Raw genomic sequence first — 14,331 nt, forward strand, 5'->3', positions numbered from 1 at the left:
CATTTAAACTGAGCCAGCAGAGCTGCAAAAATGGAGGAAGGTTTTCAGGCATCCACTCCCTGCTGAAATTGGTCGCATCTTCATAGCCGTCCCCCCCCCCACGCCTGCCACTCCCCTTTGATATTCTGCACAGCACCAAACTCACAGAAGGAGGGTTGTCACAGCCAGCAGCGACACGAAGAAAGTCTGCCTCTTGCAGCCAGTGTGCTTGCTCTGCTTCTGGTACATGCGCCCCCCACAATGCCCACAGCAGCGGCAGCAACAGAAGTACATGCCCACCAGGGGCACGAGGATGATGAAGAGAAGTCCAATGATGACGCAAACCAAGAATCCTGCCTCGTATATAAGCAGCTAGAGATGGGGAGAAAGAGAAAGGGCAGTGGTCAGCCGACATAACAGCAGATGCTGGTAACACCTGCCTGCCCCACAAGGCAAGGAAAAAGACAGGGGGTTCAGCAAACGTCACTCTCTGGGGTCACGATATTCCATGGCTTCTGCATGTAACTAATATAATTTACTAGACACCCACTGGTTTGTTATTCTAGAATACAGTTTGGTTTGCGAGGCCCTGGCAATCACAAGTGGTGCCATTAGCATGTGCCAGGGCATCCACACTGGGCATGGAACAATCAAGTCATACCCTGTCAAGTTATCAGGGTAGGTGTGTGATATTCACACTATGCAAACTGTAGCTTGCATGGGGGCTTCAATTGTTTCTGTCCATATATGATGCATTCTAAAATTATGCAGCATCGCACAAGGCAATGCTCATGTTCCTTGTCCCATAAGCAATGTGATGCCAGATGCTCAGACCTCAAATTCTGCTCCTATCTCCGTATTGTGAATTAGGTCTCCCTCCTTTCCTGCCAAACAATCATCAGCCCATGCTATAGCTCAAAGATCTTTGGGCAATAGGGATTTTGGATACTTCATTAAACGGTTCTAGACATTACAGTGGGTTTGGCCAAGTCAGATTCCCCAAAGTGCCTCTGATTTTATTACTATTATTTTTTAATTGTGTTTTAAAAATCCCAGGTGGTCTTAACTTCAGGATTTCCAAAAGCCATCACACTTCTCTGTGCCCTACCAGAACTTACAGTCTCTATTAGGATTCTTTAACTCACAAAGAGACCCTGAATATTTATAATACCTACATTTATTTATGTAGCCATTGACACAAGCCATTGACACTTTTTGCTTTGAAAGTCCTGCATGCTGCTGCTTGTTGGGTCTCACATCAGTAACATTTCCTCTTCCAGGAGCCCCTTCTCCTGCAGCCCTGCTCAAGCCTGTTGACTCTCCTACAGCTACCCAGCCCCCTCTATGACTCACTACAGAAACACTCACCTCTTTGTATACCTTTGGATCATGGATGTCAGACCGTTGCTGGTACAGGTTGGTCACGAGCTCTTGGGAGAAGCACAGAGAGGTGAGCAGTGGAGTGGGAGAGCAAGACAGAAGACCTCGTCACCTAACTGTTTTGACATATGCAGGTAATTCAAAACAAACTTATCCTTGGACATTCCTGCCTACAGCCTAGATTACTAGGATAAGAAAGCAAGATCCCTGTTTCTGCAACTGCACATCTCCAGAACCATACGGCTATAACCTTTATGAACGGCTAGCTGTACACACATGAAACTTCTCCCCCTCCCCAACACACCTTTTTCATTGCCAGTGCAGAACAGGCATCAGCGACAGACATAGATTTGATCTTAAGAGTTCACTGGAACACCAAGGAACATCATCCTACCAGAAAGGAAACGGTCTCCCTCTACAGCCCAGGCCAAGGAATATTCTATTTTACAACTACTGGGTGCCATGCGGCAGCAAACTCAGCTTACCAGGCACTTTCCATTTCCACTGCCTTCTTTCAAGGCATCTGAAGGTGGGGGGGGGGGGGTTGATAGCTGTACCACAGAGACTGCAGAAAGCTGATAATAAGCACAGCACTGAGCTGTGTATCACATCCCTGCATGGGGACTGGGGGTAGTTGCAAGAATTTCATACTGAAGTTATACACACACACACACACACACACACACATCACATCTATGCTAGATGAGGATGTTTAGCATGAACCGAGAAAGTAGAGCAGGAGGCACCATAGTTTTCACACTTCTCGGAGCCCAACTAGAACTTGCAGTCTCTGTTATGATTCTTTAGCTAAAAATGAGACATTCTCATACATTTACACAAGTATGTATGTACTACGTACATACCCTGTAAGAACAGAGTTTAATCTGTACCAGGCTTCAGCCACAGAACAAGTTTCAGTGGCAGAGCTCAACAAGAATCACAAAGTGTGTGCAGAATTCCTTTCTGTCTGCACTGGCAACCAACAGCCACAACACACCTGGGACTGTGGTAGAAAGCTTCTCCAGATCTTTGGATGTGACTGCCAAGTAGGCTCTTGAAGTTCAGTGTCCTCCACTAACAAATGTCTGCACTGCAGAGGAATCAAGGCTGCTGCCACTGCTGCCCTCCCCACCATCAATTGCTCTGGCAGTTTAAATTCTCATTTCTTACTTTAATTATTTCTATTTTGATTTTCATTAATGATCCAATGCAGCTTACAATGCCAAAATACATAAAACAATACATTAATAAAACGATGTTAATAATAAACAGCATCTTAATAAAGACAGCCATGAAAATTTTTAACCACAGAATCAAAAGGAGCGAACAATTTTCTGAAACAAACGTGTTTAACTTGCTATTTAAAAATGATCACAGATGGAGCCAAATTTAGCATTGGAACCCAAGGAAAAGTCATAGGAAGTGGTTCTACAAGTCACATTGGTTATCACAGATATTTGCCTAGAACCAGGCAAGATTCAATTTGTATGAATGTGCCTTCTGTTTGCTGAGAGGCATTCTTTTCTCTTAACAAGTCCACATACCTTACACCTCTCTCCACAATCCAAGTTTCACTAATGCCACCTTTGAGACCAGTTTTGGTTGAGAGGTGGGGTATAAATAAATTTTGTAGAGAGGTAGGGTATAAATAAATAAGAAATAAATGAATTATTATTCATTCCTTTTAATCAAAGTACACAAGGCAGCTCACAGTGCTCATTTCAATGAGAACATGTTTCTGGTTTACTATATTATTCTTTGTATTATACATTTTAGGTCAGGATTTTTTTTAAATTGTGTATTATGTGTTTCAGAATACAAAATAGAAAATTCTATCTAAAGCCAACAAAATAACACAAACACATTGAAATAATGTCATAAACTGTAGCAAGTTCTCATTGAAGTCAAAATACAGAAGAAACCAGCCTGAATAGTCTAAAAGTGGACAGTGATGGGTTCTGTTAGGAAGCTATTCCAAATCTTGTGGAATAGTTCAGAACATTCTCTCCCAGATAACCCTCTGCTATATCTCAAATAATGCTATGGTCTCTTCCTGTAATTACAAAGCTTGTAAACAGCCTCTCACTTTACCTCCTGTGGTGAGCAAATGCTGCATTTAGGTGACCAACTACAGATTGGGGGGGGCAGGTAAATTGAATAAGAATTAGTTGTTATGGTTTTTCAAGCTACTAGTGGACCATAAGGAATGTATTGGCTAGTAGGTTACTAACCTTTGTGGACTTATTTGCAAACCTGGCTTACACTATTAGCCTAAGGAATCCTACTTTGGAATGCAACCACTAGTGTCTAATGGGGACCTCCTCACTGAATTAGAAGTGAGATGGTTATCATCAATCGACTTTGCAGCAAGGAGGCACTGTGTAACTGGTCCAGAAGATCCAGGATACGAGCCAACTGGCATGATCATTCGCACTCATCCATTTCACTAAGCAAAGCCAAGTCTGGTTCAGGCACAAGCAGTCACTCTGCTAGTAACAGGGACTGGAGATCTGTGAGGCCATGCTTCCATTGCTACCATGAAAAAAAAGAAAAAAATAGCTGCTGTGTCCTCAATCAAAACCTCAGATTCTCAATGTTATTACAAAAAACAAAACACATTGCTACTCAGCAATGTAAAAGACCAAAGTCTGAAAAATACGGGGATAATCTCAACTGATGTTAAGAACCAGTCGGGCTGGAACTGGGAACCCTGCAAATCAGGCTTTGGTTCCCTCCTCGCTGCATCACTGGGGCTGCTATTTGAAAAAGGAGATTGAGGTAAGCCAGGACACTGGCACAACAGCCCAGAATCTTCTGTGCCTGAAGAATCACATGACAACCAGGTTGGCCCTCTGTGCTGAAAGTGCAGTACACAGGTACAGTACACCCTCCACAGCAATGGAGAACCAATCTGCTCCATCTTTCACATTACCGCTCCTTGGATAACTGTAGTCACTTTTTGACAATCTCTTCTCCAAAGTAAACATAACCAACGCCTTCATCCTTTCTTCATAGGACATGGTCTCCAGCCCTCTCACCATCCTAGTTGTTCTCCTCTGAACCCTCTCCAGTTTGTCAATAACCCTCTTAAGCTGCAGCCCCAAGAACTGGACACAACAATCCAGGTGAGGTCTGACTAAAGCAGAATATAGCAGTACCACTACTTCTTGCAATCTGGATACTATCTTTGGTTGATGTAGCCTAGAATCATTTTCCCTCTTTGCTTTTCTTCCTGCAGTAGATAAATGTGGACTCCCAATAATTCTTCCTATATGTGTGAAAGCAGTGGAGGGGGCCAGTTTTAACCCATTTCTGCCTGGCCCACAGGTGTACACATTTGGTCCCTGTTGCGTATATGCATTGTTGGACAGAAATGGTTGAAGTGGACAAATTTCAAGAACAAAGTGGACCACAAGTGGACCCTGCCTCACCGTGCCCCCTTCAAACAAGCAGTCCCACTCAGATGCTCCTCACTTAAGAAGAGGTTGGGGGGCTATTCACACTTGTGCTCTGTAATGCCTAGGTCATATGGGTGTTTTTTGTGGAGATAACTGTAGATCTTTACAGCTTTGCCTTTATTATAAGGAGACTAATGGGATAATCACCATTTCACAGATTAGAATTACCATATCAGTAAAAACTTTCAATATTTCTTCATGTAGAAAGACAGTGGCAGCCTCACCAGTCCAGAAGAGAATTTTGTCACCTCAAAAGAAAAGTAAGCAGACCCCCTAAACTGTCCATGCAACTTTCTACTTCCAAGCACCTAATCCCTACTCCACATGTCTAACTATAAAAACCCTCAGATTTGAATGGATTGTGACAAACAGCAAATGTGGTCAATGATAGGGAAATGACCTCAGCAAGTTGAAACAGTGAGCTGTGATTCAATGAATCATTTCATGGAGATGAACATGAAGCATCATATCTTGAAGAGGAAACTTCCAAATGTAAGAAGGTGGGGGGAACTGGTTGGGCTCTGGCATTGTTGAACAAACACATGCATTATACTGGATATGATCTAACTATGACTCAGCAGTTCTAAGTTACAGGAAAGGGGCAATTCTTCCATCAAGGCAAGACGTCAGAGATTTAACAGTGACATTTTATTCAGCAGTGGTTAGGCCTTAACTGGTACATGTGGTGACTAGGTCTGATGACTACATTCCAGTTTTTCTTAGCCAAATGGAAAGGATTTGAAAGATGGCTTGATAGGAGAAGTTTGAAAAGTGTTGCAACATAGACAGGCAGGCAGTGGCTCTTTAAAAAAAAAATAAGTTAATATAAAGATTCTGAGTCTCCAAAGTCTGGCTGCAGACATATCCTCTGATTGGAAGCCTCCTCCCTAAGATCAGAGGCATGAGGGTGGATTGTATTTGGTATGGGGCTGGAGAAAGAGAAAAAGACTCTCCTACATGAGCCAGGAACACTCTTTTCTTTGTTGGTTTTTGTTTCAGGAAGGAGCCAAATACTAAAACAAATACTTGAGGGCTGAACCCAGAGACAGCAAGGAAGAGTTATGATGATCTCTGGAACACATGAAGTCCTTAAAAAAAGAGGTATCTATGAATCAGAGACAAAGAGGGTCAAGGGGAACATCTTGCCAGTTTTCAAGCATACAGAAAGAAGAATCTGACTTCATCAAAGCCCTGAAGGAAGGACAGGAAATAATGGGCTCGCAGTGCAATCCTATACATGCAACTCAGAAGTAAGCCCCACTGAATTTAATGGCATTTACTCCTGGATAAGCGTGTACAGGATTGCAGCCTCAACCTAACAGTATGGAAATTTTAGGCTGGCTGTCAGAAAAAAATGGCTGGACAATGGAACTCAAGGAAAATTTCCTGCCTCAAAGCTTTATAAGAGGATGCTGGTTCAAGATCTATGAAACACTGACATTTAGGGTGCAATTCTAGCCAACATTCCGGCACTGGCATAGGCTGTGCCATGGGGCTTGTGCTTCATCCTGCAGTTGGGGGGCAGTCATGGAGGCCTCCTCAAGGTAAGGCAATGTTTGTTCCCTTACCTTGGAGCTGCATTGTCCTTATGTCAGAGCTGGAAAATGGGTTAGGATTGCGCCCTTAGACGTGCAGGTGGATTGCTTCCAATACTCTGTTCCAATTAAAATTTCAGAAAAACTTAACAATTTGCATATTATTAACAGTATTTATATACCACTTTTCAACAAAAATTTCACAGAGCGGTTTACAGAAAAAAATCAAACAACTAATGGCTGGTGACTAATGGCTGACTAATACATACAGCTTTTGAAAGTGACCTGGAAAAGCTCTTCATCCTGGCATTCTCCATCTTGTTTAGTAAGGCATTGCTTTCTCCAAGTACTCGCTTCTTCTTCACCCCAATATCATGCCAAATCCCCATCCAGTACAGCACTTCTACATCAGCACCATCAACGTGACATCTAACACAGAAAGAATTCTGCGATACGGCTGCATGCAAATCCTGAATCAGACGTGCTTATTATGTTTCTCCTCTCCCTGGACAGCACAGCCTTGCTTGTAAGCTCATGCTAACTACAGGAGAAAAGGCCCCTAGAGCAGGACGTGTGCGCACACACACACACATGTACATACCCCCCCACACCCACACCCCTCAGGGCTCACTCTCCAAATACATTTACAGCCCAATCCTATCCCCAGCAGCGCCATCGGGTGCAGTGGCACTAAAAGGGCTACCACTGCATCCAGAGGCACTGCTGGGGCCTCCAGAGGTCTCCTCAGGGCAAGAGGACTTTCATTCCCTTCCCCTGGGGAAAGCTTCAAATCCCGCAATGGGGCTTCTCAAGTCTCCACCAGCTATTTTGCCAGCTCACACTTGAGAGCCTATGTTGGGATTTGCAGCCCAACAAGGAGGATAGGATACGACAGAGCAGACCTCTGCCAATTCCACCCCCCCCCACCTCGGTTCCTCCACCTGACTCATTCAGCCCACTCCCCACTTCCCTCCCACCCTGAAACTACTCACAGCCGGCCGGCACTGCCAGAAACCCAGTCGACCCTCCACAAGGCGCTGAGGTTCACTGCCGACTGGCACTTGCCCAGCGCCAGCAGTCCCTCCTCTCCAGGTGCCACAGACGTGCCTTATGGCACGTTTGTGACACCCAGTGCCAGCACTGGAGCTGAGAGCTGGAATTGAGGAAGTTTAGGATTGGGTCCTTAATCAGTAATTCACAAACATTTTGGTCTCCAGAGCTCTTTACACTCCTAAGAGGAGTTTTGGGGAGCCTCGCCAGCACACGTGTGGAGTCTCAGGGAGCCCCAGAGCACTGGCATGTAGGTGGAGTGGCTTAGCACCAAGCCCAATGCTGAATACAGGGAAAGAGAAAGAAGGAAAGGCATGAACAGGGGAGACAGGAGAGAGGAACAAGCAAACCAGGCCGGAGAGAGATGGTGGCTACTTATGATGTGCTTGTGGAGCCCCTGAAGTGGTCTTAGGGAGCCACAGAGCTCTTAGGAGCGTACTTTGAGAAATGCTGCATTAAATAATAACCAAGTTAAGAGTGCCAATGAGTATGAGTATGCCAATGAGTATGGGACACAGAGCATGTCCCAGTCACATCTTAGGAACTTCAATCTGCTGTCCAGCTTTTGAGATTAGGGGGTAAAATTAACAGATCAGAGGGCCAGACTCCCAATCAGGCTGGAACTCCCAGCTCCACTAGCTTTTCAACTTAAGGATGGCAGCCAAGTGTGATAGTCACACCATATAATCACCAGAATATCAATAAATGATATGACTCTTAGCTGCATAGCAAAAAAAGAAAAAGAAATTAATCAGTAGCCTTCATGGTAGAAAAACCAAGAATACAACCACAAAAGCAAAAGAAACCACATTATAAAATATCATGAACATAGGCCAAAGGTGTATGTACTGACGCATAAGACCGTAATTCTCAGAGTGAACAACAGCCCCACAGACTTTAAGAACACAGCCCTAACCCAAGCTTTGAAATACATTATCATGCTGAACGGATCTGGAGGAGCCCTGCACCACCTCTTGTCCCTCTCTCCCAATGTCTCAGTTTCAGGGTGGGGGGGGAAGTGGGGAGTGGGCTGAATGAGGCAGGTGGAGGAACTGAGATCGGGGCGTGGAACTGTCCCTCCCCAATACCAGCTGTAGGTTGCCTTTGATATCTCTCTGTGTTCCACTCTTATCTCTCCCTCTCTACCGTTTGCATTTGGGAACCCGGCTGCTTGGAAACGAAAAAGTTAATGATTGACTGAAGCTAGATTTATTCCCTTGCCACAACCAAAAATCATGGCTGTTCATAATGTTGTTTCCTGCAGCACTAACAACAAAACGAATAGCAAAATAGAAACTGAGAGTATCAAGGGCCAGTGATGGGAAGGATAGGAAGATGCCTACTCTGGGCTGGCTTCTTCAATTGGCAGAGGTCTTGCTGCAATGTCCAGGACTCAGCCCTTCACAGGGCAATCATATTGCCCTGTCCTGCCTTACACACCTTTTACAACTGTCTGAGTGTCAACAAAGGCCTGCAAAAGGGGGTGATTCAATGACAGACATTCTTGGACTTCCAAAAGAATTTAATCATGTCCCTCATCAAACGCGCCTGAGAAAACGTGGCAGTCATGGGATAAGAGGATAATTCCTCTTAGGAAATAGTAACTAGTTAAAGAACAGGAAGCAGAGGGAAAGAATCAAGGGACAGTTTTCACAATGGAAGGAAATAAGCAGTGGGGTCCACTCAAGTGTCTGAACCCTTGTCATTTAACTTGTTTGTTAACATTCTGGAGTTGAGGGGTTAATGCAATGAGATAGCTAAATGTGCAAATGACACCCAAAATTCATGATAGCAAAATTCCAGGAACACAATAATGAATTCCAAGGGCCTCTCCTAAAATTGGGTGAGCAGCCAGAAAATAACAGAGGAGTTTCAGTGGACATGGGCAGCCAATCCTATTCAAGTCCCCCCGCACTGATGTAGTGGTGCCAGTGTGGCTTGCACTGCACCATGCAGGGGAATTTTGCGTGCCAGAAGTCTCAGTGAGATTCATCCCCCTGCCCCAGGGAAAACCCCAGCAGCCATAATCGGGCTACTCAGATCTGTGCCTGCTAAACAGTTGGTGCAAGTCTATGTTGCCCCGTGTTGGCAGATAGGGCTCAGAAAGGGGGACACAATGTGGTGTGTGCTGCTGATCCTGCCCCTCTTGGGCCCAATCTGCCCATCCCCCACCCCAGCACTGCTCTCCCCTGTCCTATTACACCCCCTCCTTGTCCTCCCTGCTCCACCTCCCACACTGGTTTACCTGCTCCAGTGCGCACCACTCCATGCACAGGCACCGATGGGATGGCACAAGTCTTCTCACTGGTGCTCCTAACTGGCATGCTGTCACAACACGCTTGCAAAAGCCTGCACCAGTGGAGCACATGCTCCCTGGTGCAAGTGGGGGATAGGACTGGGCCATAAGTGTTGTTTGGGGCTAAACAGGGAACAGTTGCATAGCTGGGAGGGGATCACATGGAGGCTGTGACCCCAGGCAGAACCCTGTAGGGCGCAGCAATGCCATCCCTGCTGTGGCTGCAGAGGTCCTGCCCCCCTCGCTTGCAGCTGAGTGAAAGTTGGAATAGGATTGGGCTCTTTATAATGTTTCTCCTCTGTAGTGGAGAAAGTTGATAAAGAGAAACTTGCCTCTCTTATTGTTCTAAAACTCAAGAGTTAACCAAGGAAACTGATAGGGAATAGATTCAGAAAAGTTCAATAGAAGTGGCACATCACACAATGCAAGATTCATTTATAGAGTTTGCCGCCATAAAATGGGAGGATATGAACTAAGATCACATTTTAGGATTAGACTAATGCACAGGTTTATTGGAGGAGGTTAGCCATGGTTAGCAATAAACCTGGAACCGCAGTTGACAACAGAGAGAGGATTTTTGCCTTCCTACCCTGCTTGTGAGTTTCCTAGATGGCTATTTTTGGAGGAGAATCCTGGCTTACATAGACCTTTGATGTGATCCAGTGGTCTATTCTTATGTCAAGTCCTGCTCATATCCAAGAAATTCACAGTGCTCTATTCAAAGATTTAAGACCAGAAGGGATTCCAGTTAGCAAAAGCCAAATAAATCTATTACCCACTAAATTATGACTACCTATAACACTGCCTCATGAACTCTGTCTTTGCAACAGCATTGCAAAGGAACTGCAACAGCCCTTAAGGAACTGCGTAAGAGACAGTAACTATTGAGAAGGTCATGAGGTTCAGGTATGGAGCTGACCACAAACCAAACATGAGTCAGCATGCAATGCTGTTGCAAAGATCTAACAGCAGACTGACATATTTCACAAGAATGACATCTAAGATAAAATCACAATGTCAGGGCTGGTCACACCATAAAGCGGGATGAAGCAGACCACCTCAGGGCTAAACTAGATATGTCACCAGGTACATTTCTTTAGGCTGCAATTCTACACACTCTCCTGGGAGTAAGCCCCATTGAACACCATGTGACTCCATTTCCATTTGGAAATGGAAAAGGTGCAAAAGAGAGCGACTAAGATGATTACTGGGCTGGGGCACCTTCCTTATGAGGAACGCCTACAGCTTTTGGGCCTCTTCAGCCTAGAAAAGAGGGGGGGACATGACTGAGACATACAAAATTATGCACGGGAAGGATAGAGTAGATAGAGAGATGCTCTTTACATTCTCACATAACACCAGAACCAGGGGACATCCACTAAAATTGAGTGCTGGGAGAGTTAGGACAGACAAAAGAAACTATTTCTTTTACTCCGCGTGCGGTTGGTCTGTGGAACTTCTTGCCACAGGATGTGGTGATGTCATCTGGCCTAGATGCCTTTAAAAGGGGATTGGACAAGTTTCTGGAGGAAAAATCCATGACGGGTTACAAGACATGATGTATGTGTGCAACCTCCTGATTTTAGAAACGGGCTATGTCAGATGCAAGGAAGGGCACCAGGATGCAGGTCTCTTGTTACCTGGTGTGCTCCCTGGGGCATTTGGTGGGCCACTGTGGGATACAGGAAGCTGGACTAGATGGGCCTATGGCCTGATCCAGCGGGGCTGTTCTTATGTTCTTATGACTCAGCATAGAGTTGTGCTGTTCACCACATTTCTGCCCCAATCACATGCAAAGCAAGAGTCCACCTTATTTTAACATAAAAAGGAACATGCAAGTGAGGGGAGCAAACCCTCTTCCCTCTTTGAGCTTACTTCACCCAAGGCATTTTCCTCCCTACCTGCTTCACTGCTAATCTTGGAGTCAGCTGGGAGAAAAGGGATCTGGGTAACCAACACTGGAGAAGGAAGAAGAGTGGGGGAAGCCGAGCCCTCCCATGTACACACATACACAGATTTAGAATGAACAGTACAAGGACACTATTAATATGCCACCTTTACATAATTCCATGGTATTGAGCGCCTTCAAGGTAATTTGCCAACTTGCACTGAAAGCATTCCTGGAATTTTTTTTTTCCTAGCAACACTGTATAAAGGTGGAAATTCCTGGAGGTCGTATTATGATTTCCAGGATTGCTTTCAGGCATTTTCTGGAGATTGATCCTGATTCCTGGAGACTCCAGGTCAATCCTGTAAGGTCGGCAATCCTACATTTAGGACTGCCATTGGAGTTGTGCGCGGAGTTTTGAAAAAATTCAGTGGAAAGCAACACAAAGCATAAAGGATCTAGAATGCAAAAGGTACAACAGCTGGCTGAAAGAACTTGGATGGCTTCTCGTACAGGCCTGCACAGAGACATGCAAGTAGTAGACGTGGACTTCTTTTCTGCCAGGTGAGCTCTGTTTCCCCTCCCTTAGCTTCACTTCTCAAAAGTCACTCATACCTGGGTTCTAAATTGAGTGCTAATTGTCTCTCATACCCCACCTCCTTCAGGCAGGCTATGCATTTTAATTTGGCTTTGCTTTTTTTAACTTCCAACATGGCTGTCTGATCAATCATATATTAAACTTTTCAATGTTTCAAAAAGTTCATATCCTGTTTTTTTACAATTAAAAATCTGCTCTGGGAAAATTGATAAAGGGGCCAGCCACTCAGTGCTGTGCAAAGACCTAAGGAGAAAGTGGTTTTATGCCGGACGCAAGAGCTGATAGGAAAATACCCATGCAAACCTGAAAAACCAGTTTCCCCTGAGATCTATATAAGGCAGAAGATAGGACACAAAATGCACTGAGTGTACTTTTGCAGGAGGCTCACTGCTAAAACTATATACATCTGTACACACCCTTGGAGAAGGGTGTGAAAAGAAGAATAATACCGTATGTGGAACTTTCATGGTAAGCTCAACAAAATACAATGCAGGTTGACTATGTCTCACATTAATTCCAGGATTGTAAGAAGAGGAGCATGCAGCCCCATATCACTTTCTCATTCATTCTTGTTAGTATTCTGAGAATCTCAGCTTTCATTTTAAAAGCAATTGAGAAGGAAAATGTGAAACTTGGAAAAGACTTGAGCAGGAAAAAATTTGTGATGAAGGGAAAAATTAAAACAACAGTACTAGCAAGTCCATGGAACTCCCTGTACTTACTTCTGAGAAAGCATATTTGGACTGCACCCTAGCAGTGCAATCCTAGGAATGTCTCCTCAGAAAAAGTCCCATTGGCTTCAATTAATATTACTCATGGGAAAGTATGCATAGGATTGCAACCTAAGGGACCACTCCTATCCCATTTTCCAGCACTGATGCAGCCACAGTGCAGCCCCAACTTAAAGGAACAAACATTCCTTTACCTTGAAGAGGCATCTCTGACTGCCTCCCCCCCACAGGATGCAGTACACACTCCATTGGCATAGCTGCATCAGCACTGAAAAGTCGGATAGGATTGGACCCTGAACGTTTTCTTCTTATATATCTGAAAACCTACAAAGGTTCTTTCACATTTTTCAATATTTGAGAAAGGAACAGAGACGAATAAATGCATCTTGTAATGATCAATGCCCTCTATCCACCTGGTTTGTACTAGTTAAACCCAAATTATGTCACATCTCTCCAAGTCTGTTGTTATCGTACCGTTCAGAGCTAGACTTTTTTAAAAAAATGTTCATCAGCTATAGTGAATGTGACCCTTCACCCTCACAGAAAACCACCCACTATGTGCATACCATAAAGTTGGCTTGGATGAATCAACTTAGGCAGCTTGTCCATGTTGCCCTGAGTAGCCTGCATATCTATCAGAAAGGTTTATCCTTGCACATTTATTGGGCATGCCAGAGAGTCTTGCCATTCCGTGAAATGGGCCTAGCAGATACCACCAGCATCCTGTCATGTTTTGCTCACATCTATCAGTAAATCCATCCACCTGATCATGGCCAAGGGACTGACCCCAGGTTTCCAGCCACCGGATTAGCCAATCACAAGCATAAAATCACAACCTCCCTCCCCTCCCCCCCGCCAAATCTAAAAGAAGCTGGTTACTTTGATTCATCACATATCCTATTCCAAGACTGACAGAGGTTACCAGTACATTGCTGAATGCTCCTCTAACCCCTTGAGGTGAACAAGGAAACTGTAATGACGTGAATGCTTTCTTGGAAGGGCTACATCTAGGTAGTCATCTGAGGTTTTCTTGTTTTCATTTTGCATCTAAATTCAACTGCCTGTTTTTGTCATTTGACTTTTTCCCATTCCCTTTTTGTTTTAATAATCTCGTTATTTTTACTAGTTACAGAGCTAAGAGCTATTTCCCCTCGCTTCCTGACCAATCACTCTGAAAAGGAGGTACAGATACTATTGTGACTGGCTAGGCTAGACAGTTTCCCAGAAAACTTCTGTTGCAACTGGCTTTTATGCAGAGGGAACCCTAGTAATTGGGAAGTCCCCAGAAGGAAGGTAGGGTATGGAAGGAAGGTAGGGTATGCATCTTTTCACTTGATGGGAGCAATGACCCCTTTCTGGATGGGCCACAGCCACCTAGGAGATACTCAAGGATGCATGGGAAAATCAGGTGCACAG

At 44.6% G+C, this 14,331-nt stretch overlaps 1 protein-coding gene across 1 annotated transcript in view; it reads right to left on the minus strand.

Annotated features, from left to right (window-relative positions):
• LOC136645238 (prominin-1-A-like) overlaps positions 1 to 9,726 on the minus strand; it is a 41,672-nt gene extending 31,946 nt beyond the window's left edge. Inside the window, exons 1-3 of the mRNA XM_066621475.1 lie at positions 9,648 to 9,726; positions 1,348 to 1,409; positions 146 to 351 (exon numbers count right to left, since the gene is read on the minus strand). Of these exons, the coding sequence (XP_066477572.1) occupies positions 146 to 351; positions 1,348 to 1,409; positions 9,648 to 9,726 (347 nt within the window). The remainder of the gene's footprint in view (positions 1 to 145; positions 352 to 1,347; positions 1,410 to 9,647) is intronic.
• Between the last annotated feature and the right edge of the window lie 4,605 nt (positions 9,727 to 14,331).

This window comes from Tiliqua scincoides, chromosome 3 (assembly GCF_035046505.1).
Source record: "Tiliqua scincoides isolate rTilSci1 chromosome 3, rTilSci1.hap2, whole genome shotgun sequence".
Lineage (NCBI taxonomy): Eukaryota > Metazoa > Chordata > Lepidosauria > Squamata > Scincidae > Tiliqua > Tiliqua scincoides.